The sequence below is a fragment of the Staurois parvus genome, unplaced genomic scaffold (genome assembly GCF_062004578.1).
Source record: "Staurois parvus isolate SC_StPar_1 unplaced genomic scaffold, SC_StPar_1.0 ptg000362l, whole genome shotgun sequence".
Classification (NCBI taxonomy): domain Eukaryota; kingdom Metazoa; phylum Chordata; class Amphibia; order Anura; family Ranidae; genus Staurois; species Staurois parvus.
Genome location: NW_028318158.1, coordinates 11,264,235 through 11,291,767, shown reverse-complemented (window position 1 = coordinate 11,291,767; position 27,533 = coordinate 11,264,235). Strand labels below are relative to the sequence as shown.

The 27,533-nt window shown below is 40.5% G+C and overlaps 1 protein-coding gene across 1 annotated transcript in view; it reads right to left on the bottom strand.

Moving 5' to 3' along the window:
* The window catches only part of CAPN14 (calpain 14), a 51,481-nt gene extending 37,979 nt beyond the window's left edge, over positions 1-13,502 (bottom strand). The window contains exons 1-3 of the mRNA XM_089685115.1: positions 13,420-13,502; positions 2,540-2,935; positions 953-1,022 (exon numbers count right to left, since the gene is read on the bottom strand). Of these exons, the coding sequence (XP_089541241.1) occupies positions 953-1,022; positions 2,540-2,773 (304 nt within the window). The 5' untranslated portion in view covers positions 2,774-2,935; positions 13,420-13,502. The remainder of the gene's footprint in view (positions 1-952; positions 1,023-2,539; positions 2,936-13,419) is intronic.
* Between the last annotated feature and the right edge of the window lie 14,031 nt (positions 13,503-27,533).

The following is a 27,533-nucleotide window of genomic DNA, read 5'->3' as shown; positions in this document are numbered from 1 at the left end:
TAGATGACGCTTAAAAAGTTGGCTACCAGTGTTAGGGTTCCTACTTTTACATCAAATATCCTTTGGGTAACATTCTCTTCTAATATTAACAAGATTATTATTGTTTTTTTATTAGTAGTAGTAGCAATAGTAGTTTTAATAGTAAAATGCATAAAAGATATCTGATTTCAAGACTATTTGAATCCCAAAAGCATTTTCCAGGAAATGTATTAAAACTTATTTTAATGCAGAACACTATATAAATGATTGTGAATTATACATAGTGGGTCTTCCACAGTTAACAGACAGTGTAGTTATAGGTGAAAACTGAATAAATAAATAAACCACTAGCTATTTATATGCTGGTGGCTTCATCTAGGAGATTATGTGGTCACCTGACCATCACACCTAACCCTATGTCAAAATGTGGACACCTTTCCAAATGAGATTATGTGGTCACGTGACCATCACACCTAACCCTATGTCAAAATGTGGACACCTTTCCATATGATTGAGCTCAGGTGTTTCAAGTGAAGAGTACTGATAATACAAGAGCATACAAAGACATTTTGGACAATTGTGCGCTTCCTGCCTCGTGGTAATAGTTTGGAGTACACTCTGTGTACAAAGTCAATTCCATAAAGACATGCTTTGACCAGTTTCATATGTAGGAACTCAAGTGGCCTTCACAAAGCCCTGAACTCAACCCTACTGGACACTTTAGGGATAAATTGGTATGTCAACTGCAAACCAGGTCTTCTCGTCCAGCATCAGTACTCAACCATCTTTGTTCAGGCATCATCCAGGGTTACCATTTACTTCCTAGATTGAGATGCCAGTTTAGACATGGCACAATCATGTAAACCCTGGTAAAGTTCTTGGAAACATATTTGCAAAAATGTGCTAAGTTACTGAGAGTTCTACTTTATTGAATAGAATACCGATTAAGTGTGTGTCTTTGACATATTAGTACCTGTAAGTCCTTGATGAAGATCAAACCTGCTGGCATAATCAGCAAAAAACTGTGGATTCTTCACAAGTTCCTGTAAAAATAAATGAGGTTATGCCGTTGCAAATGGCACAATTTCCATCATGTTTACAGCAAAATCATCACTTTGTCCTCCCAGGAACTCACAAATATCAGCCTGGCTTCACAAATGTTTGTCCCTTACTGCACAGTAATAATTATACAAAGATCTCTTCTTTAATTAAAGTGTGTCGGTATCCAGATTAAGTAATGAAAGCCGTAAATATTAAATGCTGCAACAGCCATTGTGGCGTGATTATTCCCTGCGAAGTATTAAAGTCGAATCCTGCAGGAATGTTTAGGTTATGTAAAATATACAGATATAGTGGAAAACAATTCAAAAAACTGACTTTTAATCATCGGAGCATTTGCATTAAAGTTCTGTGTTTGCCGACATTGTGACTTTGTTTGAATTCATTAAAAACTGTGCAAAGCAAGCGAAGGGTAACCCTTTCCTTTCCACTAATAGCTGATCTCTAAAAATGGAAAACAGAATTTGACTGGTTGCCTTGACTAACAAACAGGTTACCTGCTAGATAATTAGATATAACGATAGTCAGGTTACCTCTGCTGAAAAAGGCTATCAACATTAAAATTTTCTAATTTTCTCCTACAGCCAAGACCACATAGCCAAAGGTATGCGCATGTGAGCAGTACTGATGGGAGCTCAGAGCAGCATTTTCTCCAAGAGAGATAAATATGTAATTGTGAGTATTATTGCTGTTAACCTAACCTTAATATTAAACATTTGAGTATGGGAAGAAGCACGTTCCTATTAAAAATTGAATGTAACAAATATACTTACTAAACATCTACTTATTTAATGCTATTAAAAATTATGTTTTCCTAACTGCATAGTTCTCAAGTCAACACCACTTGGCAGAGCCAGCAGCATGACATCAGTTGTCCTTTTGGCTGTCTATAACCATAGCTCACAACTATCCCAAATTTCGAGGGATTGTCCCTAAGTCTCTCTTTCCCCCTCATTTGTCCCTCATTTTGGTCCCATCTATATAGCTGTATATGAAATGCACTACTTAGCTATTAAAATGTGTTTCCCAGGCTAAACCTTTCATCCAATTTCTAAATTGCTGCATTTGTAAATTCCAAAAGCCAATATACGGGAATAGTAGTGGTAAAAAAGCACTAACCAATAATTTTTTTGGTACAATTCTCCTTTAAGAGGGGCATGGCAGGGGGTGTGTCCTATGCCTACATACTTTTGGCAATAGGTGTCCCTCATTCCCATCTCAGAAAGTTGGGAGATATGCTATAATGGTGGCATTCAGACCACAACTGTAAGGGAGGCTTTCTTCCTATTGACCAGCGTTGTAAAGGTTCCCAAAGACCTGACATTTTTTTAGGGGTTCCTCTAGGGTAAAAAGGTTGCTCCAAACAATTTATTCTTCCACCAATTAAGCTATAGACTGGAAACATCCAAATTTGGACAATTGACAAAAGGTCCCCGACAAAGCAGTTGTCCTTACTATGTTATGTCCTTGCTATGGATCTACAATCCCACTTTTCTTTTACCTGGGGTCTTTTCCACTCCACACACGACGGAAGTTTTCGTAAGAGGTCTCCGCTGCCAATGGAACTTAGTTCAGCAGGGAAGGCATCATCAACAAACAGCTGCTTATTCCTCAGACTCTTCTCCAACAAGGTCTGGTAGTCCTGGCTTAGAAGTTTCTGTGGCTTCCTAAGTGTCCCTGTGCGCAATAATTCTTTTGGCTTTTTCCTGCCGGAGATGAAGCTGAGGCGAGGCATGATGGTTAGCACAAGGCCTTGGGACAGGCGATTTGATTCAGGCCACAAATCAAATCACTCAGATCAGCACCAAGCTCCAGGCAAAAAGTGTTCAATCGGGTTCACCAAGCAGCGAAGTGAGGGTGTCAACACAGGACTATGCAGGTTTATGTTCAGGCTGGTCTGTAAATAGAATTATTGGAAAGTATTAATATATAGTGGATGCATAGGTCATTTCTAATATTTGCTCCTTTTTGTTTTGTTAAATATACCATTGAAAGAGTTTTGTTATAGCTGTTCAATATCTGAAAAAAACAACTTCTGATCCTGCCAGAAACCCATTGAGAGGATAACACCTTGTGCTCTCTGTCTCCGCTGCATTCTCCCTGTGCCTGCGTGGGTTTCCTCCAGGTATTCTGGTTTCCTCCCACACTCCAAAGACATGCTGGTAGGTTAATTGACTCCTGTCTAAATTGGCCCTTGTATGTGTATGTATGAATGTGAGTTAGGGACTTTAGATTGTACGCCCCTTGAGGGTTAGGGACTGATGTGAATGTACAATATATATGTAAAGAGTGGCGTAAACTTACGGCGCTATATAAGTACCTGGAATAATAATAATAATAATTTGCATTGTTCACAACTACCTTTGTACAGAACAATCCCCTTCACCTTATGTTAGAGAGGAGGAGGTGTTCTGTAGACCTGTCCTAAGGTGACAACATTGTTCCTCCATAGACAAAGCACAGTGACTAAGTGTTGTCACCTTAGGACTGGAGATATGTTACTAGCAGGATCACTGAAAATAAAATAAAAAAAAACCTAAAAAAGAAAACTAATGCAGCTACTACATCTAAGGACTGATAAACGGTTTTGTTATTTGGGTGTTCAATGGCAAATGGATGCCTCATTTTCCATCTAAAAAACAACTGCACTGATCAATTAAGTGCACCTAAATATACAGCTGATGTTCAAAGAACTCAATGCACAGCTCCAGCTCAAACTGGATGGGTTTAGATGAATTTAGAACCTCCAAAGAATTAATTTTGCTGTCTGTTCCCTTCGAAGGTGAAATTTGCCATCACTTCCTGTCCAGGGGACACAACAGGAAGTGAGAGGAAATATTTCAAAACTGGGGGGAATTCCCCCCTTTGTTGTCACAGAAACGTTGTCCCCATTGGAAGATTTCCCCTCTATTACTGTTCTGATGACAACTTTCTCACTCAATGAGGTGCTAATCCTCCCCTGCCCTATTCAAAGCTAAAAAGGTTGTAAAAAAAGAGCGTATTTCCCTTTGTTTCAAGTTTCTCTTAATCTTCTTCCGTACTGGGTAATTGTACATTTGCTGTAATGAAGACTCAGAAGTCTACATGCTCTGATACAGCATGACGAGGAGCAGAATAAAAACATAAAATAAGACAAGGTAATGCAACTGTCAGTAGTTAATCCCTTTGTGTGACAATATTGTGATCAGCAGACCTTGTAAAAGATCTGTTATGAAGTGTTTATCATTCTCCATCACTGACATCAACTCCTCACTAATTCATCTTTTATTATATAATTTACAACCCTGAACAACAAAAGATATATATCAGAACAAAAAGACAATGACAATGGTTGGTTGCTATGGGTTTTATATATACAGGCGTACCTCGGTTTACAAACGCCTCAGTCAGCGTAATTTTCGGTTTACGAATGAAAATCCATTGAAAATAATACCTCGGTTTACAAATTTTTTATGCAATATGAAAAGATTAATTGGTTTTCAATGCACTTACAAATTTTTTTAAATCATGTCCCTGTGCAGTACTATGCATTTAAAGTGCACTTTATAAAGAGTTGAGAACAGATAAGACTTTGTTTTACTTTTTTCTCACCTCCGGAATGGATTAATTGGTTTTCAATGCATTTACAAATTTTTTTCGCAATACGAAAGGATTAATTGGTTTTCAATGCATTTACAAATTAATTTTTAATCATGTCCCTGTACAGTATTTATACCTTTAAAGTGCACTTTATAAATAGTTTTGAACCGATAAAAGACTTTTTTTTTTACTTTTTTCTGACCTCCGGAACGGATTAATTGGTTTTCAGTGCATTCCTATGGGAAACCACGTTCCAGTTTATGAATTTTTTACAATATGAAAAGTCCCGCAGAACGCATTGAATTCGTAAACCGAGGTACGCCTGTATATATACGCCTGTATATATAATATATTTTAGAAATGATTTATTAGTGCTATTTATACATTTACATTTATATTTATAAAGTTAATATTTTCTATTGATTTTAAAGGCCACTTATAGTCTACACCAGGGGCACATGGGACAATGCAGGAGTGCACTTGGGAGAAAGTTGTCACTCCACAACAGGAAGTGCCTGAAAAAGGACCTACATTGCAGGATCGCCATGTATTCATTTGATGTGTATGTCATGCCAAAAATAACTTTTTTTTTTAGCTTTGGATGGGTGGGGGTGGGGGGATTAGAACTCCTGTTAAGTTTAGGCTCCCTGTACACTGGACTTTTAAAAAACGCCAGCTCCCTTGGCAGAAAATGACGCTGATATAGAGTGTTTTTGTACAGTTTAGGAGAGTTTAGCATTTTTTTTCTTCCAGAAAGCTCCAATCAAAAACACAAAGCAGCTTTTGGCATTTTTTTTGCCAAAACTCCTAAACTCACCTTCATAAAAGCCATTGGGCATTATTTACTAAAATTGGAGCGTGCAAAATCTGGTGCAACTCTGCTTAGAAACCAATCAGCTTCCAGGTTTTATTGTCAAAGCTTAATTGAACAAGTTGAGCTTAGAAGCTGATTGGCCGACATGCACAGCTGCACCAGATTCTGCGTGCTCCAGTTTTAGTAAATCCCCCATGTGTCCATGTACACATAGGCTTTTAGCAGAGTTTAGGAGCTGCCGCATTTAGGTGAGGTTAAACCTCCCTCTCCTAAACGCAGAAGAATCACATTCAGGACAGGAACATTTTGCCCGCCGACTACAGCAAAACACAGCAAAACCGCTGCAAAACGCAGCAATCTTGGTACCGTTTTTTTGCCGCAATTTGCGTTTTCCTGCGGCCGGCAGTCAGGGGAGGCTCGTGTACATGAAGTCTTACTGCTATCCGGGACTCCATTCAAGAGATTTACCGTCACTTCCTGTGCTATTCATAGCTGCTAAGTCAAAGCTTTGCATATTTATTTATAGTAACTATATAATAACATTTAAAGTATATAGCAAAGTTATTTTTAAGTTTTGGATGGTGTGTTGAAGAGTTAGATTCTCTGTCAAGTTTTATTGTCCGCCGTGAAAATTTGCCCCTCTATTTGTCCTGGTGACCACTGCCACTAACACAAAAAGTAAGGGAAAATCCAAAATAGTGGGGAGAAATCTTCCAATGGGGTCACCTATCTAAGAGGGGTTTTCCTTCATTTTTGTAGAGATTTCCTGTTGTGCCCCAAAGACAAAAGACATCTACTCAGCAGGGAAACAAGCAGCGTAAAATAAAACTGTCAGAGGTTATAATCCTTTTGCAATAATATATACATTTTTTACATTTATACTTCCGTGTACATGAACTTTTTTATTTGAATCCAGTGATGAGTTGTTACATCGCCAGAAGAAAATTGCTGAGCAATGCTGGAGAGGCAGCAAGGTGAAGATGGAATTTCGAGTTGCTCTGTGATTCACCAGTCAGGCACGTCGCAGAAAATAGTGATCACATGACTTTCCACTCAGCACGATCCAAAAAAACAAGACTCCTCACGTGTAGCAGCAGAATGCCACCCAGAACTCGTTGCACTTTAGGTCATATGAGATCTGAGTTTTGGTATAAAATAGTTTTGATTGCGAAATTCCCTTTATGCAATCATTAATTAATGTGTAATTCCCCCTCTCAGTATGTAAACACACAGTGATCTTGCTAACAAATATTTTTTTACTCCTTGCCCTCTTCTTTCTATGCAAGGGCATATTTACCACAAGGCAAACAAGGCATTTGCCTAGGGCGGCATTTTTCAGGGGGGGTAGCAATGCCCCTGGAAGAAGAGATGGAAGAAGGGACACACGTGGCATGGGGACCAGGTTGGAACCGAGAGAGACTGCGGACTGCTTGAAAGTGTATGTAGAGCCTGTCTCTCGTTCTTGGGGATGTCTGGAGCTGTGAAAGTGAGTGTCTCTCTCTCTTGCCAGGAAGGGGGGGGAGGGGGGTGCCTAGTGTATTGGGAGCGATGGTAGTAGAAGGCTCTCGGGTGGGGGGACAGGGGTGTTGTTGGTCGGTGTCAAGCTCTCTTTGCAGGGGAGGGGGTTGGCCACTTTTTGTGTTGCCTAGGGCAGCAAAAAAACTAAATGCACCACTGCTGTCTATTTAAAATACATTAATTTACAGTTGGAACTGAATGAAAAGTAGATTTTCCCAGTTATGGTTTGTTCACACCAGCATTAGCCCTCTGATAAGTGATCTGCGGTTTGACAGAGACTGGAAAGGGGGAGATGAGCAGGGATAAGCAAAATTTAACATTTTCATTTCCTGAAATGTTGGCAAAAATCAGACGATTTCTGTGAAATTTCACCATTTTTCTCAAAATGCAATGCCGTCAATGGGGATGGCGAAAATATGATAGTTGTTGGTAGTATATAAGGTCACAATGGGCTTTAAATTGCTCCTGAGGGTCACAGGTGCTCCCTTCATCTATCTTGCACTTCTTCTTGTGCCAAAATGGCCCATTTTTAGCCTCAAGAGTCAAAATAGTAATTTTGCAGTGAAATCAAGTCATTTTGTGTCAATCTATTTCACCAAAATCCCCAGAGGTCTGCGCAGAGGGCAGATGAAGGGGGGAACCCTAATGACGAGTTTTCTAAACCACCCAATTGACTGTTCTCGCCAAGAATACTCATCCAGCAGTCATGCCCCTACTGGCTTATTAGATGAATTTTACAGAATGCGATTTTGTATTCAAAATAGAATATTTTCATTACAAATTATAAGCACTTCTATGTGCTAATCAAGTTGTGTTCTGCATCAGAGAGGGATATGAATGGTGATACAAGTATGCTGCCAGTAAAGCCAAGACATCCAACCTGCAGGCTACTTGATCAGTAGTTTAGTAAGTAATATAAGGGCCGCACTTCCATACCTGAGACTACAGTGCACAGGTAAGTAGCAATCAGTGCATCCCTGTGCAATTCCCAGTGTGAATCGTCCCAGAAAGTACATGTATACCCTAACTATGAACATCTCTTATTTGTACCATTTTGGATAGTTAAATATACCATTGAAAGTGTTTGTTCTATCTGATAAGCAGTGGTGGATTTATTTGTGCTTGCCCTAGGCAACACTAAAATCGGGTGCCCCCACCCCACCAGCCCTCTCTGGGGAGTACAGAACAGCTCCCACCTATATTATGGAGATGAGGAGAGGGGGAAGGGTCCTGTAGCCCTCTCCTAGGGTGGCAACACTGCTTCACCATACAGCACAGTGAGTTGTCACCCAAAGTGTGTTGTTGCAGCCATAACATCTAAGCTGCAATATTTGCAAATCTTCTTCTTGGGGTTAGATACATTTAACCACTTCAATCCTGGGCAGTTTCACTCCTTTGCTGCTCAGGCCAATTTTCCACTTTCATTGCTGCCACATTTTGAATGACAATTGCCTGGTCATGCAACACTGTGCCCATATTAAATTGTTATTTTTTTTTTTTTTAGACAGAATGTTCTTTTGGTGGTATTTAATCACATCTGGGTTTTTTATGTTTTGCTAAACAAGTTAAAAAAGACCGAACATTTTGAAAAACAAATTCTTAGTTTCCCTTATAAAATTTTGCAAATAAGTAATTTTTCTTCACTAATGCTCTGATGAGGCTGCACTGAAGGGCACTGATGAGGCTGCACTAATGGGCACTGATGAGGCTGCACTGATGGGCACTAATGAGGCTGCCCTGAAGAGCACTGATGAGGTTGCACTGATGAAGCTGATGAGGTTGCACTGATGAAGCTGCACTGATATGCACTGATGAGGCTTTTCTGATCATCAGTGCCCTGATTATCAGTGTAAACCATGTACTGACAGCCTTGTCTGTTATCAGCTCTCCTTTTAGCTGCCTGTAGACTATATCGCGATATTGAAGTGGTTAATATAGTATGGTAACAATGTATAAACAGGCTAATATAAGATAACCATATATCTGATGATATAAAAACAATAAAATGGTGTGCCCACCAAATCCACAAAGGAAAGCCGCCTCTTTCCCACTGCTGCCTATAGACATAAGCCTACTGTACCTAATACGAAATCCAGCCCTGATTGAATCCCTCGGTCAATGCACCTCACGTGGCCCCCTCCGCTGTGTCCTCTTCACTTCCTCACAACTTCCTCCACTCTCATAATCCTCTCCTTCTACCTTTTTCTGCTTTCACCATCTTACTTCTAAACTTCACAAAGACTACCGCCACACCCGCTTGGCTCTCGTGACTTCACTCTCTTTGCCAATGTCTGTCACGTTTCCATCGCTGTCGGTGACACATTTTTGGCAAAAAACCAAAACTGTGTTAGTTATGCAGCAAACTTTCTGAAATGACTCCAGACACCCGAGTACGTCACCTGCTAAATTCAGATGATCTAGGATGGTCTCCCTAAGGTTATACAACTTATTTCCACTGTGCTTGTATCAGGTCTGTGACCCAAAAGGACTGAAGCCAGGCAAGGCCGGGCAACCATAATTTTCAAAAGGGGGTCAACAATTTCAGGTCCCTTAATTTTCTCTTGGGAGGTGTGCTTTAAAGAGAAGCTGTGCCCCAAAAAAGTACAGTTTCATACAGTTGATCTGTCCCTGTTTACTGACTAACAATGCCAGGTTCTGTACTGTGTCTCTGTGTGTGGAGGTGGCCATCTTTGTAGAGGCAGGGCTTTCCTTCCTCAAGGCAGAACCTCCAGCAAAGGAGAACACTAAAACTCACTCCAAATCTCCTGAGTCTAGCAGTCAAAGTCAGCAGTGCCTTAGATGTTCTCACACTACAAATATACTGTAAAGCTCTTAGGTGCCTAGGCACACTCACAATAGAGGAAGGGTGGTGCTATTTATAAGGAGAAACAATTGTCAGGGTACTGCTTATGCACAAAAAACATTTCTATATGTTCCCTACGTTCTATTTTTTAACATGTATTTTTAATTTTTATTTATTTTATTTTATTTTTTACAGCTGTGAATTTTTTTATTTCTTTCATTGAGCTAATTTCCCTGTACTTCCTGTCCTGGTGACAACCTTAAGACCAGCAGAGGAAATGAGGTAGACTCTCCAACCAAAACATAAGCAGCAAATCGGGGAAATTGGAGGAATCCAAAATTTTACAGTTGTCACCAGAGCAAGAGAGGAAAGGAAATCCTGTGATAAGAACACCTGTTCATGTGACAGCTGAGATGTGAATTCTGTTCACTTTGGAGAGATTTCCTGTTGTCTCCAGAACAGGAAGTGAAGGAAAATGTCCCCATCAGAACACTGGAGCAAAACTTAACCTGATTGGAGATTGAATTCTTCCTTATTCAATCCAGAACTAAAACAAAGGCTTTACATTTGCACTGAGGACCATATATTTATATCAAGATTTTATATATATATATATATATATATATATATATGTATATATATATTTTTTCATGTATTTATTTATTTTTAAATACGTGTGTGTGTATATATATCTGTCCTTCGCTGTATCCCTCTGGCATCTTACATATCCCATATCATTGTGAAAACTAACTGGTATTATGTGTTTCTATGAAATAATGAGAATTATCTACACATTTATTTCTTTGATAAATTTTTGCACATGTAAATGAATGTTAGAGGACCTTTATAAACACTAACTTTTTAATAAAAAGGAATCTGGTCATCCTCTATGTGGCAGATTTAGGTGCAGATATTGAATAGCAGAGTTCTATAAATATAACAGACAGCAATAAAAGCTGCAACAAACATATAATGAGATACGATTAACTCTACTAAATAACTGTCTGAACATATTCAGCACATATAAATTTTATTTGATGATATCATGGCAGGGCATACAGCCAACAAGGCTAGAGTTTCAGCACAACCAGCCAGTAAGGAAGAGTGCAAAATTTGGTGCAGCTCTGCATAGAAAAGAATCAGCTTTCAGATTTTATTGCCAAAGTTAAATGATTGTCTACCATGCACAGCTGCACCAGAATCGGAGTGCTCCAGTTTTATTAAATCTCCCTTAAACTGTTACTTAACCATGGACCCTGCATTTACTATATCTGGTCTCCAACAGTACACACAACTTGAAAATGTGATTATTTCAGTAAATATAAACTGCTAAATACTTTTTCTCATCAGCAGTACATAGCAGTTTTCTGAGTTCTATCAGTGTCCAGCAGAGCACTGGTTAAAGCTTGTAGGACAAGCTTTTAGTCTCCCCTGATTGTCCTATGAGGCTGGAGGACCCCGACCTCTGCCTGGACAGTGCTGATTGGCCCTGTGCTGATCACATGCACTCTCCCAAGAAAAAAAATCTACAGCAATACACACCAAACTAAGCATGTGCAGCTTACCCCCAAGGCTCTGTTCTAGAAGCAGATGGGTTGGGGACATTAGAAGAAGGGGAGGATCAGAAAAGACAGGATCAAACATTCTTTTTACAAAGTGCGGAGGATTAAACCGTTAGGTTCCACTTTGTGTCATCTTTGTGAGCATTTTGTATGGATCATAATTTTAAAGCTGTCACTTTCATTAAAAAGTAATCCCTGATGATCCTGCCATGAAGGTCTTTGTTCAGGCACTTCCTGGTATGTGGCGATAATGCTCTGTCCTTGTCTCTCAAATGTCTCCCGTGTTGTCGCCTTATTGAATGCTCCATCAATGAAGGCTACAAATGGCTGCACTGATGTGTATTGCGCAGGTATGGTCCATTGTTATCACCATCAGGAAACCCACCCTGAGAATGCCATGCAGCCATCGCTGGAGACATGAAGAGGCAGCAAAAAGGCTGCAGAAGATCAGCAGCACTGAGATGCAACAAAGGATGAAAATAAGGTGAAAATATTTTATTATTTTAAAGGGTAATGCACTACTTTAGAAAACCTAATGTCATCTAGTTGGATTTTACATATTGGTGAAATATTGGTGAAAATGACTCTTGCGAGGGTTTCACCTCTCTGCAAATGTCTGTCAGGTTTCCATTGCTGGAATCTAAGGAGAGCAATATTTTTGCTTCCACATGATTTGATTTAGTGAAGGTGAATAGGCTGTTCACTTTGCAAGGGAATTTTCCCTTAGCTTTGTGAATGTGCTGAACATTCGCTTTGCATAGTATTCCCAATCACGTGCAAGGAAAATAAAATGTAAAAAATATATATTTTTGCTTGCACATTATTGAAGGATGAAAGTCATCTGATTGCAACCTCGTTCACTAAACTATGAGAAAAACAAGGTGAAAATTCCCTTGAAACGTGAACAGGCTATTTGCCTATAGTAAATCAACCCCAATAAATTCAGCTTCAGCATATTCACAATCTACATGAACATTCACTTTGCAAAATGAATGTTTTCTACTCCATAGTACTTCAGTTGCATAGTTTTCACTTAATTGATGCAAAATTGAAACTTTGGCAAGGTAAGCCGCGATGCACGCAATGCACACATGACTCACGTGAAGTCGTAACCTGCACTCACATCAAACAGCCAACAATAACCCTACATTTACCTTTACAGTGTTTCAGATCTCAAAGATAAAACAGACCCTGAAGTGATACAAAAAGGTACCTAATAACTCCTTATATAAATCTACACGTCATTTAAAATGCTGAACAGGCAAATTTTCATCATAGTCAGCTGTGTGTCTACACTTCACTGATACTCATCAAACATCCTACACTGTCATTACAATAGAGTATTCAGCTTCTTATTACATACAAACAAAACTAGTATTAATGTCACAAACATTACATTACACAGACAGCAATACGAGCTAGACAGGGGTTGTAATCCTTCTATTGTTTATTTCAAAAAAGCCTGGCTGTATATACACCCCATATTAAAACTGTTTAAATAAGGGTGGTTGTAACAATAAAAACTATTCATTTATAAACAAGTTTATAAGTATATTCTGGGACTGCTTCAAAAGTGCTTGGAAATTAAAAATAAATACATAAATAAATAAAAATTAAATGTAAACATTAAATATAATTTTAAAAAATGTAAACCGGTGCTTCATTCAAGTATTTTCCTGTTGACGATTTATTTTTTTTAACAAAGTCAAGTTCCTCCTGCTCTGTTTCATCATTAACCATATTTTGCATGTGTTTATCATTTCCAAGAATAAAAATGACTTTTGGAAAACCAATAAAACTCTATTGAATGTAAATAAATAAATACATCTGTGATCATGTATATCTAGTAGTAGTTGGTCGCATTCAACTGGACTTGTTCTGTAATGTTAAAGAGGTCTAGTCACTGGTTCAAGTAACGTCCTCAGTACAAAACTACTACAAGAAATGATATAATCTTCCAATAACAAACATACAATGGAGCAAAACAACGGCCAGCAACATAAGATATTCTAAAACATAAACAACTCAAACAATCCATTGCAAAAAATATACCAGCCTACAATAATCCCAATAAGAAAAGGTTAGGAATTGAGGAAGAGACTGACCTGGTTGGGGAATTCCGTACTGTGGTGTTCAGTTAGCTCCAAACAAGTTTTCTAAGTTGTTCAGTTAGCTCCAAACAAGTTTTCCAGTGTGTGCTCCACAATACCTGAATCACTCGGCTTTTATACAAGATGTGACGTGTCGTCTTATTATGCGCGGCTCCGCCTTCCGTTACCTGTAATTTACATCCTGTTTCATAATGAAAAAATGAACCTACAGGACAGGACGGTCCCTCCCTCCGTATAATGTAACCCTGCTTTACAAGTCACATTGTGTGCAAGACGGGCTCATGGCAGACTCATAAACCTAGAAAGTAAAAACATTTCTGAGGCATTCAATAGTAAACCAATGTTTACTTGTAAAATAAGGAAGATCTGAGGAAGTTACCCAAGAAAGCCTAACCCCAGTCTAAAAATATTATTATTATTATTATTTACTTTTTTTTTAATAAAGTAGGAGTTACATTTTTTAAAAAATTATTTATTTTGTTTTCATTTTATTTTTGAACATTTGCAATTATATGTATTGTTGTCATTTGTATGTCTGCTTGGACAAGGTCCTCTGGCACCCAAGGTGGAGATGCCTGAATTGTAACCCCCTTTGTCTTTCTCTCTTTTTCTCTTTCTTTTTTAATGTTAATTTAATTTTTTTAATTACATTTTAAAATGTAATTTTACATTTTTTGTTTTTATCCTTAACCCCTTAGCAACTGAGGGTAAAACAAAGAATAATGCCTAAGCACAATGTTGCAACTTTGACATGTGTTAGTAAAACTGTACAAATCATTGCAACTACTTTGTGTATTCAGGTAAATTATACCTTGTTTTTTTCAGGACAAATTGGGCTTTCTTTTGGTGGTAAATGGATATCTCCTATTTTTTTTATTATCAAAGGAAAACTGGTCCAAAGTAGTAAAAAAATAATTTCTTTTAAATTTAGCTGTATATTTTTTACTATTACTATATTTTACCACCAAAGAACAGCCCAAAATAAATTCTCCTGCTCTTGATGATCACAGCGATACCCCATATGTGTGTCAGTTGTTGTTTGTACCCATAGTAGGGCCCAGAAACAATGGTGAGCATTTTGCTTTTTGTTATCATATAACACATTGACACATTGAGGGAGATTTACTAAAGCAGGAGGGTGCAAAATGTGGTGCAGCTCTGCATAGAAACCAATCAGTTTCCAGGATTTATTGTCAAAGCTTAATTGAACAAGTTGAAGTTAAATGTTGATTGGCCACCATGCACAGCCGCACCAGATTCTGAGTGCTCCAGTTTTATGCTCAGTTCACACTATCACAAGCTGCGCAGGCTGCGTTTGCTCAGGCATGGCAACCCATTCATTTGAAAGGGTGGCTGTGCCCGCGTTTCCACACAAAAAAGGTGCATGCACCTTTTTGAAAAAGTGGGCGCAGGGATACTGTATGGTCTTTTTGACCATGTGGTTTTCCTGCGGTTCCCACACCCGCAATGAATGGCAGCCACGCATCTCATAAGATTTGGCTGCGGGTGGTTGCAGGTGTGGGAACTAATGCGATTCCCGCAACCAGCCCACACAGTGTGAACTGAGGGTTAGTAAATCTCCCCCACTGATACTAATTTAAATTTTTTTTTTTTTAAATTCTACCTAAAGTATACTGATGTGACCTTTGACCCTGACCCGGGGCACCATCACAGATTCCATGGAGCCTGCAGATAGCTACTTTCTTTATCAATATCTCACCAAACCCTCTTGACTCTATAAAAATTATTAGGATTGTTATCTTTGGACCACTATTCACCTAGGAATTGTTTGGAAATCTATTTTTTACATTTTCCTGTTTATACATGGTGTGTTCTATTTGCCTGACTATGATGTACTCATTATATTATATATTTTTTTTCTCAATACCTTCTTCTTTCTCCTGCAGCATTCTATGTAAAAGTGTTCGTATAAATAAAGAATGTATTTAAAAACCCTCATCTTCATTTACGGGAATCTATTCGAAACTATTAGGAGAACTTAGACCAAGTTAATTTTTTTTCAAATTTATCCATATTCACTTACATTTAGAAGCTGTAAAATGTAGCTCGCTCTTTGTCATTGCAGGATCCCTGAACTCCTGGTTGGGTAGAACGCATTGAGTGCATCACAGCTTTGTCACAAACCTCCAGTTACAGGTCAGTCAAAAACAGAATGGTACACGGAGCCAGCAATCCAGAGCCTGCTCATAAAGATGGCTACGGTGGGGCTCTATTTGGCTCTGTATAGCCAATGCAAAGATGGAAACACAGGACAGTTCATTTGAATTATAGTTCACTGAATATAAAGGAGTGACTAGCTTTACAAGTAAGGTGCACAGCAAAACACTGACATCTGTAGCTACAAACACTATGGCGTGATTCCTATTTAAAACTGACAGTGCTGAAGTTTTCCCAGTCCTTATCTCAGCAACTCAGCATCCTTTCTCCCTTCTCCCAGCTGCAACTAAGGTGCTCCAAATTCATGGATTCCCCTCCTAGCAATGACTCAGCAGCTCAGCTCTCCCTGTTACACTTCCCCCAACAGTAACCAAGCAGTTCAGCTCTCTTTGTTACACTCCACCCATCCAGTGACACAACAGCTCAGCTCTCCCTGCTTCACTCCCCCCATCAGTTGCTCAGTAGCTCATCTTTCCCTGTTACACTCCCCCCAGCAGTGACCCAACCCAGCAACTCAGCTTCCCCTATTACATTCCCCCCAGCAATGACCCGACCCAACAGCTCAGCTTCCCCTGTTACACTCCCCCCATCGTTGCTCAGTAGCTCATCTTCCCCTGTTACACTCCCCCCATCAGTTGCTTAGTAGCTCATCTTCCCCTGTTACACTCCCCCCATCAGTTGCTCAGTAGCTCATCTTTCCTTGTTACCCCCCCCAGCAGTGACCCAATCCAGCAGCTCAGCTGGGGCACGCAGATGCGGCACTCATGTTCCGGTGAAATTCAAACGGTTCCGTCCGGTGCTTGCGGCGGTAGGAGGAGGCGGCTCCAGGGCAGCAGCTTGTATATGCGAGCCATTTCCTTTAAGGTGGAATACATCCCTTTTGACATCATTTATCCATGGTGGAGAGGGACAAGTGGAGCCATCCCTGTATGCTGTGAGGGTCCAGTGATTGATGCCTGGGGTATTTTCCTGTGTGCTGTTATTAAGCCAGTGGAGTTCCTTTCCTGTGCCCAGATGTTCACCGCGGAGTTCTTGGATATGATTCTATGCACAATTTTATTGCGCTTCTGGTGGGTGCATTCATACAGCAATCCCTTATCACAGAGCCACGTGCACGGATATTTCACGGAATACTTTGGACTTTGCTCATCAATATTTACAAGTGTATCAGCATATTCATTTTTTGGGACTATTCACTATTAGTACTATTAAATATTCCAGCCACTACAGTTGCAAGAAAAAGTATGTGAACCCCTTAGGATTACGTGGAGTTTTGCATGAATTGGGCATAAAATGTGCTCCGAACGTCATCTAAGTCACAACAATAGAAGAACACAGTCTGCTGAACATAATACTATACAAACATTAGATGTTGCCATGGTTTAATTGCACATAACATGTAAACATTCACACTGCAGGGAGGAAAAAGTATGTGAAGCCCTAGCTTAATGACTTCTCCCAGAGCTAATTGGAGCCAGGAGTGAGCCAACCTTGACTCCAATCAGTGTGATGATATTGGATGTGTTGCTGACAGCTGTCCTGCCCTTAAAAAACACACACCTGTTTTGGGTTTACTGGTTTCAAGAAGCACTGTCTGATGTGAACCATGCCTCGCAGAAAAAAGCTCTCAGAAGACCTACGATCAAGAATTGTTGACTTGCATGAAGCTGGAAAGTGTTACAAAAGTATCTCCAAAAGCCTTGATGTTCATGTGTCCACGGTAAGACAGACTGTCTACAAATGGAGAAAGTTTAGCACTGTTGCTACTCTCCCTAGGCGTGGTTGTCCTATAAAAATGACTGCAAGAGCACAGCGCCGAATGCTGCATGAGGTAAAGAAGAATCCCAGAGTGTCAGCTAAAGACCTACAGAAATCTCTGGCACATGCTAACATTTTTGTTGACACATCTACAATAAGGAAAACATTAAACAAGAATGGAGTACATGGGAGGACACCACGGAGGAAGCCATTGCTGTCCAAAAAGAATATTGCAGCACGTTTGAAGTTTGCAAAAGAGCACCTGGATGTTCCACAGCACTACTGGCAAAATATACTGTGGACAGATGAAACCAAGACTGAGTTGTTTGGGAAGAACACACAACACTATGTGTGGAGAAAAAAAGGCACAGCACACCAACATCAAAACCTCATCCCCACTGTAAAACATGGCGGAGGGAGCATCATGGTTTGGGGCTGCTTTGCTGCCTCAGGGCCTGGATGGATTGTTGTCATTGATATGAAAATGAATTCCACAGTTTATCAAGACATTTTTCAGGAAAACGTAAGAAAATCTGTCCGCCAACTGAAGCTCCGCAGAGGATGGGTGATGCAACAGGACAATGACCCAAAGCATACAAGTAATTCAACAAAACATTGGCTGCAACATCACAGAATACACCTTCTGGAGTGGCCCAGTCAGAGTCCTGACCTCAACCCGATTGAAATGCTGTGGCATAACCTTAAGAGAGAGATTCACACCAGACATCCCAAGAATATTGCTACACTGAAACAGTCTTGTGAAGAGGAGTGGTCCAAAATTACTCCAGATTGTTGTGCAGGTCTGATCTGCAACTACAGGAAACGTTTGGTTGAGGTTATTGCTGCCAAAGGAGGGTCAACAAGTTATTAAGTCCAAAGGTTCACATACTTTTTCCTCCCTGCACTGTGAATGTTTACATGTTATGTGCAATTAAACCATGGCAACATCTAATGTTTGTGTAGTATTATGTTCAGCAGACTGTATTCTTCTATTGTTGTGACTTAGATGACATTCAGAGCACATTTTATGCCCAATTCATGCAAAACTCCACGTAATCCCAAGGGGTTCACATACTTTTTCTTGCAACTGTATTTATATTGTCAACATCTGACAAAACACCTTATATTCTGCGGTCGCTCCAGCGCTAAACCATTTTGCGCTTCACCTTTTCATATTGTCACTTTTATAATTTAAATCGCTGCATTATTTATTTATTTTATTTTAAAGTGTAAACTGGAGATTGGCTTCAATTTGTTACTGGTTCTAAATCTGCTAGTACATTTAACACTACCCTACCCCCAGACTGACAATGCTGCTGTGCCTCCTGTGCTCATTCATCCAGAGTGGTGTCTCACTAATACAGGAGATATGTTACTGGCCAGATCACCAGGTGAAAACAGAGTAAAAAAAAGAAAACTAATACAGCCACCACATGTACTACCACATGTACTGATTGGTAAGTTGCAATATATTACATTTTTGGTTTTGGGTTTAGTACCACTTAATACCTTACTGGGAGATCTAACCGCTAGAGGGCACTTCTTTCAAAGACACCTTCCTATCATTCCAAAAATTGTATGTAGGGATTTTTACAGGTTTATTGCATAATATAAGATGTTCCCCGTATCCTGGTTGGCTGGCATGTAAATACAGAGAAAAAAAAATAAAGAAAGGCATGAGGGATAAAATAAAAACAAGGAATGAATACACTGAATAGTATCATTACATCTATGATGTAATGACAGTATCACACAATATTATAAAACTGATTCTTTATGTTGAGGAATAATGTAAATACAGGTTTAAAGAGTATAAATATTTTTTCCTCAATCATATTTTACACTGTACAGTAAATACTAAAGCATTTGTTCTATGAATACAGATACCTGCTGAAGATTAGTGAACCTACCTGGGGCTCTTTCTGTTCTTCCTTGGGAGGTGTTCATCCCCACACCCTATGAAACAGAATTCATAACTACAGTGGGTGAGGATATGAGGTCCTGTCTTCAGGTTGGTAGATTTTTGTTCTTACACAAGAATTCTTCTTTCACTAATAGTCCAACCTTGCAGGGGTGCAACTATGAATTATGGGGCCCCATAGCAAAATGTTGGGCATCTAAATCTGTAACAACTGGCAGTATCAGTTATGACAATACATGTTCCACCTGAAAAAAAAAAAAGTCAGCAGCTACAAAAACTGTAGCTGCTGACTATTAAAATACAGCCACTCACCTGTCCCTCGATCCAGCGGTGTCCTCACCACCGCTGGTTTCACCGGCCATCTTCTATCCCTGGCGCCGACATCTTCAGTGTGGGCACCCGGTGGTGACAGTTTGTGGCTTCACAGCCGGGTACCCACTGTGCATGTGCAAGAAGCGCTGTGCTTTGTGAATGGCCCTGTAGTCTTCTGGGACCTGTCACGTATCCCAGAAGACTAAAGGGAGGGATGGGGGAGAACAACTTCTGCTTCCGATCGCCTAGGCCAGTGGTCGGCAACCCGCAGCTCGCGAGCCACATGCGGCTCTTTCCACACTTTAATGCGGCTCTTCTGTGTGCCGGGCGCCCGCTCCCCTCCCTCCTCTCGAGCGGCCGCCCCAAAAGTCAGGCCCGGCGGACCTTTTAATCCGGCCCGCAGAGCATGGCAAACATTGGCTGTCAGGATGTAGGCGGGGCAGCGTGACAAACACCTCTCCTCTCACAGTCCGCCCTGAAGACCGGAACGGCGCGGGAACACGGCGAGAGGAACGCGCGGAGCAAAGGTAAGTGAATTGACACAATATGGGGAATGAATTATTATAGGGGGGATGAATTACTATATGGGGGATGAATTACTATAGGGGGGAATGAATTACTATGGGGGATGAATTACTATATGGGGGATGAATTACTATATGGGGGATGAATTACTATGGGGGATGAATTACTATATGGGGGATTAATTACTATGGGGGATGAATTACTATATGAGGGATGAATTACTATATGGGGGATTAATTACTATATGGGGGATGAATTACTATGGAGGATTAATTACTATATGGGGGATGAATTACTATGGGGGATGAATTACTATGGGGGATGAATTACTATATGGGGGATGAATTACTATGGGGGATGAATTACTATATGGGGGATGAATTACTATATGGGGGATGAATTACTATGGGGGATGAATTACTATATGGGGGATGAATTACTATGGGGGATGAATTACTATATGGGGGATGAATTACTATATGGGGGATGAATTACTATGGGGGATGAATTACTATGGGGGATGAATTACTATATGGGGGATGTATTTTCAGTTTTAAAAATGTGGCTCTCAAAATAAATTTCAATCGTGGTTTTGGCGAGATTTGGCTCAGTTGCAAAAAAAGGTTGCCCACCACTGGCCTAGGCGAACACAGCATAAATGGGAGAATTCAGGTACCCGCTCTCCAAAGGTGCCAATCCTTAATGAGGAGCGAGAGACAAAGCATTAAAGTGAAACTTCCCCTTTTGGGTGGAGCTCCGGTTTAACACGAAGTATGTCTAAACCAAGGACAGGTAGCGTGAGCATCAGCAAAGTCGGTACATTGCTAGTAAGCAGTGCTGGGGCTCCCTAAAGTGGTTGTAATCCCTTACATATACCAGGTGAAATGACTGGCTTCAGGTGATACACAGATATGAAACAAATCCTCCTACATAAGTTGTACCTGTTTATTTGCAGTCTTCTTTTCTATAGATCCATTCAAAGTCCAGAATTTATAAAGCTTGTCTGAGCTGTCAAAAAAGGGGGTGTAGAGCTGAAGTTACACCTTGCAGAGCTTAGTAAGGAAAGCTCTGAAAGGTGATTGGAGGGAAGGAACACCCCCCCTCCACACAGCACACAGGAACTGAGCTGCAGCTGTCAATCTACTGGAGCTCCCTGCCCTGTCACCTTTTTTCTTATGGTGTTAGGAACAGTGATTCATGCTGATAGCAGAGGAATGAAACAGGAGACAGAAACAACACTTAGTGCTTTGGATTGAGACAAGTACCCACTATAGAGGGATATGGTTTGTTCATATTTCATGTCTGAGGTTTGCAGCCACTGAGGTTTGCAGCAGTTTGCATGAAGATTTTGCACACTTTTGGTGAACTTTGATATTTCATTTGTAGGATTTTATTCTTTCATTTGTTTGCTATACACTGTGGGGTTGATTTGCTAAAACTGGAGAGTGCAAATTCTGGTTCAGCTGTGCATGGTAGCCAGTCAGCTTCTAATTTCAGCTTGCTCAATTAAGCTTTGGCTTTATATATTTTCTGAAAGCAGAGGCCCTGTAGAATAAAAAGATGATAGTTGCAATTTTTTAGGTCACATGGTATTTGCTGTTTATTAAATGCACATTTTCAGGACAAAATATAATTAAATAAATTTCAGTGAAAGCACACACAATACAACACCCATTTTTTAGTAAAACATAAAAGACAAGGTTGCGTCAAGTAAAATCTGGTGCAGCTGTGCATGGTAGCCAATCAGCTTCTAACTTCAGCTTGTTCAATTAAGCGCTGGCAATAAAACCTGGAAGCTGATTGGTTTCTATGCAGCCAATTGCGCACCAGATTTTGCACTCTCCAGTTTTAGTAAATCAACACCTATATATCGAATAAAATGTTTTCCTGACATGCAACACTATTTTTTTCCAAGTGTGTCATGATGCAGGTATGCTGTACATACTTGCACATTATGGAAAATACTGTCTGCCCCCCCCCCCCCCCCACACTGTTTAATTAAGGAAGTCGACTGAACAGCTTTTATTGACTTTTTTATGCTTGAACTCCTTTACAAGGTTTGCCAGACATTTGTGAAGAAAGATCTAATTTATGCTATAAACCCATATTTGTTACTTCAAAACTTTTCTTAGAAGGATAGAAACAATAGGACTGTCATTTTACAAGCTTGCTAATAATCAGTTATAGCGAACTCTTCAAAGTCTCAGACAATCACCTGCACTTACCCAACCTGTACTTCCTTGTTGACACAATGAAATCTGAAGAGATGGAAAGTTCATAAAAGAACAACATTGCCCGGGGACATATTGCTTAATTGGTAAATGGGCTTTACTGGAAGGGCCATTGTGTGCGCCCTGTAATACCAAATTGTCTGTTTGATATTGTCATCAGAGGATGTGATCTCACACACGGAAAGTCTTATTACCAAAAAAGCAAAAGACAGGGTTGATTAAGCAAACAGAGAATTTCTCTCTTATCCCCACATACAGTAAAGGATCCACAATTCCAAAAGGCAAATGTCATTGAGTAAATACAGTGTAATGCCTGGTACACACGAGCCGAATATGGGCCAGTGTCGACTGCTGACATTCGGCCCGTGTGTACAGCAGTCTGTCAGACAGAAGCCGGCTAGATGTCTGGCTTCTGTAGTACGGGCAAGCCAGAAAAAAATCTGCTGATCAGAAGTCGATCAGCGCTCTCAGCCAATGGCTGCGAGTGCTGACCAGTGTGTTCTGGCAAGGGGGGCGGTCCCCCTGTCAGGACACAATAGCTCAGCGGGGAGATCGCTGCACTATCTTCCCATGGTTAATACAGAGACCTCCTCCTGTGATACAGAGACCTCCATGATTTGTAAGGACAGCACCAAGTCTTCTAGGCATGGAATGAACAAGTTGGACACATATTGCAACATTTATCTTTTTCCATTCTTCAAGAACGACCTCTTTTAGAGCCTGGATGGAGAGTGATGCTCAATTTGTATTCTCAGAATCCCCCATAGGTGTTCAATTGGGTTCAGATCAGGAGACATACTTGGCCACTGAATCACTTCCACCCTGTTCTTCAGAAATGCAACAATGGCCTTAGATGTGTGTTTTGAATCATTGTCATGTTGGAAAAGTGCACGACGACCAAGGGCACCGAGTGATGGTAGCATCTTCTCTTTCAATATAGAGCAGTACATCTGTGAATTCATGATACCATCAATGAATGGTATCTAAACCCACAACAGTAAAATCAGTCTGTATATCACAGTACATGTGTTTCAGTTGTTTTTTTTCTGCATCCAAAACGCGCAGAAAATATTATATGGTTGTCAATGTTATATGGTTGTCCATGTCATAGTTCACATTAGTGCTTGCAATTCCAGTGCTTTCTGGATGCAGAAAAAAAAGTAGAACAGGCTGCATTTTTACTGCACAGAACTGTATTGGACTGCGGTAAAATGTATCAAAATGCACTGGAACACACAAAAAAATGCACTGTAATGCACAGATCCTTATTTAAATTGAAGAAAAAGAGAGGGGAAAAAATGAACTGGAAAGCATCAAAAACGCACCAGAACAAGTAAAAAAAAACGCATAAAAAATGCACAAGAACGCGCCAAAAATGCCCATGCAGAAACGCATCTGGACTGTGTTTCTAAAGTGTGAACCAGCCCTTAGTAATGTTTTGGTTGTGATGTGATAGCATACATTTTTGTGAGTTCTCTGCAAAATGAATTCATTTAACCGCTTTCCTGCCTCCCTATAGCAAAAATACTGCTACAGGGCGGCAGGGCTGCACAAAATCACGTATATATAAGTGACTTTGCATTTTCGGGTAGAGGGGTGCGCGCCCTTCCCACGCCACCAATGGCGGCCTCGGCTGTCAATCACTTGGTCTGGGCTGGTGATTCCCCACTGGCACCCGGCGATTGTCTATTATCACTGCAGAGGAGAGGTCTGTATGTAAACAATACAGATCTCTTCCATCAGCTCCAGCACGCTGCTTTGCATGGCTTTGCATAGCAGAGCCATACAAACCAATGTGCTTACACACACAGCAAAACTGCACACAGTTTTGCACACAGTTAACCCTTTGATTGTCCCAGATGTTAACCCCTTCCTGCCCAGTGCCATTAGTACAGTGCTTTTTATTAGCACTGATCACTTTATAACTGTCACTGGGGATGTCAGTGACAGTTATTCAGTTCCCTCCCCCAGTGTCAGAATGCCCACCGCAGTCCCGCTATAAGTCGCTGATCGCCGCCATTACTAGTATAAAAAAAAAAAATTCCAGTATATATACCGCCCCATTGTAGACTCTACAACTTTCATTTAAACCAATTAATTTACACATATTGGGATTTTTTTTAGCAAAGACGTGATAGATATTTCCGCCTAAAATTATGATTAAATTTCATTTTATAGGATTTTTTTGCTGAACATGTTTAATAGCAAAAAGTCAAAAATATAGTTTTTTTTCTCAAAACCGGGGGTCTTTTTTTTTATAGTGCAAAAAATAAAAAAACGCACAGGCGATCAAATACCACCAAAAGAAAGCTCCATTTGTGGGAAAAAATGACATAAATTTCATTTGGCTGCACTTTTGCATGACCGTGCAGTTCTATGCATTAAAGTGTTACTAAACCCACAACAGTAAAATCAGTCTGCATATGCAGTAAAGCATGCTTGTTATACTCGCTGTGGAACCTAAGGGGATAAGCCTCCACATTGTGTAAAAAAGTCTGTTTGATCCTGTATTCTCTGATCCTCCCCTTCTTCTACTGTCCCAATCCATCTACTGATAGTACGGAGCTCTATGAGTCACTCTGGACATGCTCAGTTTAGAGTGTATGGCTAGAGAGGTTTTTTTTTCTTTTGGAGGGTGCATGTAATCAGCACAGGACCAATCAACACTGTCCAGACAGAGGTCAGGAGTTATGCAGCCTCATAGGACAGTCAGAGAAGAATGAAAACTCCTCCTACAAGCTTTAACCAGTGCTCAGCTAGAAACTGATAGAAGTCACAAGACTGCTCTGTTGATCAAAAAAGGTATTTAACAGTTTATATTCACTACATTAATTTAATTTACATGTTGTGTGTACGGTGGGAGACCAGATATCCTAGACTGTAAGCTCCTAACCCTCTTGTATTGAACTGTATTGTTGCTGTATTGTCTCCCGTTATATTGTAAAGCACTGAGCAAACTGTTGGCGCTATATAAATCCTGTATAATAATAATAATAATATAGTGAATGCAGGGTACGGGGTTTAGTAACACTAACAAGACAAAACCTTCAGCATACAGTTTTCCCATTGCTTCACTAAACACTTAGCTGAGCCTGATCTCAATCCAGCAATGTGCATGAAAGCAGTGTATCTCTCCTTTCAAGAGTTGTGCACAGCAGCCAGAAATGTAGTAGTACTCAAGTTGTACAGTTTTGAAATTCTGGGGTATCCCATGCTCCCTATTCAATTTACTGTTCTAATAAAAACCCAAAACGAAACTCATAGACCAGGGGTCTCCAAACTTTCTAGACAAAAGGGCTGATTTACTGTCCTTCAGACTTTATGAGGGCCGGAGTGGCCAGTGGGAGTAGAAAATGTCCCAGTGTCAGTAGGAGTAAACAAAATGACATAATTCTTGTAGTCAGTGGAAGGAGGAATAATGTCCAGTCATTGGTATTAGTGGGAGGAATAGTGCCCCATCATTGGTTTCAGTGGGAGGAATAGTGCCCCATCATTGGTGTCAGTGGGAGGCATAGTGCCCCATCATTGGTTTCAGTGGGAGGAATAGTGCCCCATCATTGGTGTCAGTGGGAGGAATAGTGCCCCATCATTGGTGTCAGTGGGAAGAATAGTGCCCCATCATTGGTGTCAGTGGGAGGAATAGTGCCCCATCATTGGTGTCAGTGGGAGGAATAGTGCCCCATCTTTGGTGACAGTGGGATGAATAGTGCCCCATCATTGGTGTCAGTGGGAGGAATAGTGCCCCATCATTGGTGTCAGTGAGAGGAATAGTGCTCCATCATTGGTGACAGTGGGAGGAATAGTGCCCCATCATTGGTGTCAGTGGGAGGAATAGTGCTCCATCATTGGTGACAGTGGGAGGAATAGTGTTCCATCATTGGTGACAGTGGGAGGAATAGTGCTTCATCCTTGGGATTAGTTGGAGGAATAGTGCCCCATCACTGGTGACAGTGGGAGGAATAGTGCCTCATCATTGGTGTCAGTGGGAGGAATAGTGCTCCATCATTGTTGACAGTGGGAGGAATAGTGCTCCATCATTGATGTCAGTGGGAGGAATAGTGCCCCATCATTGGTGTAAGTGGGAGGAATAGTGCTTCATCATTGGTGACAGTGGGAGTAATAGTGCCCCATCATTGGTGTCAGTTGGAGGAATAGTGCCCCATCATTGGTGTCAGTTGGAGGAATAGTGCCCCATCATTGGTGACAGTGGGAGGAATAGTGCCCCATCATTGGTGACAGTTGGAGGAATAGTGCCCCATCATTGGTATCAGAAGAAAGAATAGTGCCCCATCCTTGGGATTAGTTGGAGGAATAGTACCTAATTGATTATATCAGTGGGAGGAATTGTGTCCCATCATTGGTGTCAGTGGAAGGAAAAATGTACCATAGTTGGTGAGAGTGCAAGAAATGGTGCCTCCTTGTTGCTATTAGTGGGAGGAAAAGTACCCTGAGGGCTGGATAGAGGCAAGCAAAGGTCCGCAGTTTGGAGACCACTGCTCAAATTGATCTATGAGCCAAAGGAAGAAAGCTGAAAATGTTGTGTGCCTGGCTGTGTTTGCTGTGAGTGAGGGGAAATAGGCCCAAATTACCAGCAGCTCCTGTGGGGGTAGCACTACACAGGTTTGGATCTGAAGGAAAAGTTTATATGGAGGGTTCCTACTCCCAACCAAAAAAACACAAACATTTTGATTTATTGCTTTCCAATACAAAGAAGTTCATGTGAGCGTCCAAAATTCAAAAAGTAGTTGCACTTTGAAGATTTTTTGTTACGTTTATCATAACTGAGGAATGTATTCACCGGGACAGGCTGAGAAGAAGTAGGAGATAAACTTCTAGAACCTGACAATGACAGGGAATCTTCTTTGTGTCCTGGTGCCTTTCATGTGCCTGGTGTGTGATTATCCTTTATGTGGGAGGCATGTTTTTTTCATGTTTATGAACTCTAAATGTATTATGCAATGAAAAATGAACACAAAGCTTTACTCATTCCTCTAATTAAGGAAATATGTATTCAGGAGAGAGGAAAAGATCAATGGGTTTAGTTGTACTGAATAGTCGCCTGTGGCTCAACTGCTACCTGAACACTGCAGGTAATGTTCACACAGCTATGCCACACCATACTGCTCCCCCCAAAACCTGCACCACCCCCCTAATTATTTGGTACACAGCATATGTTACCTGTA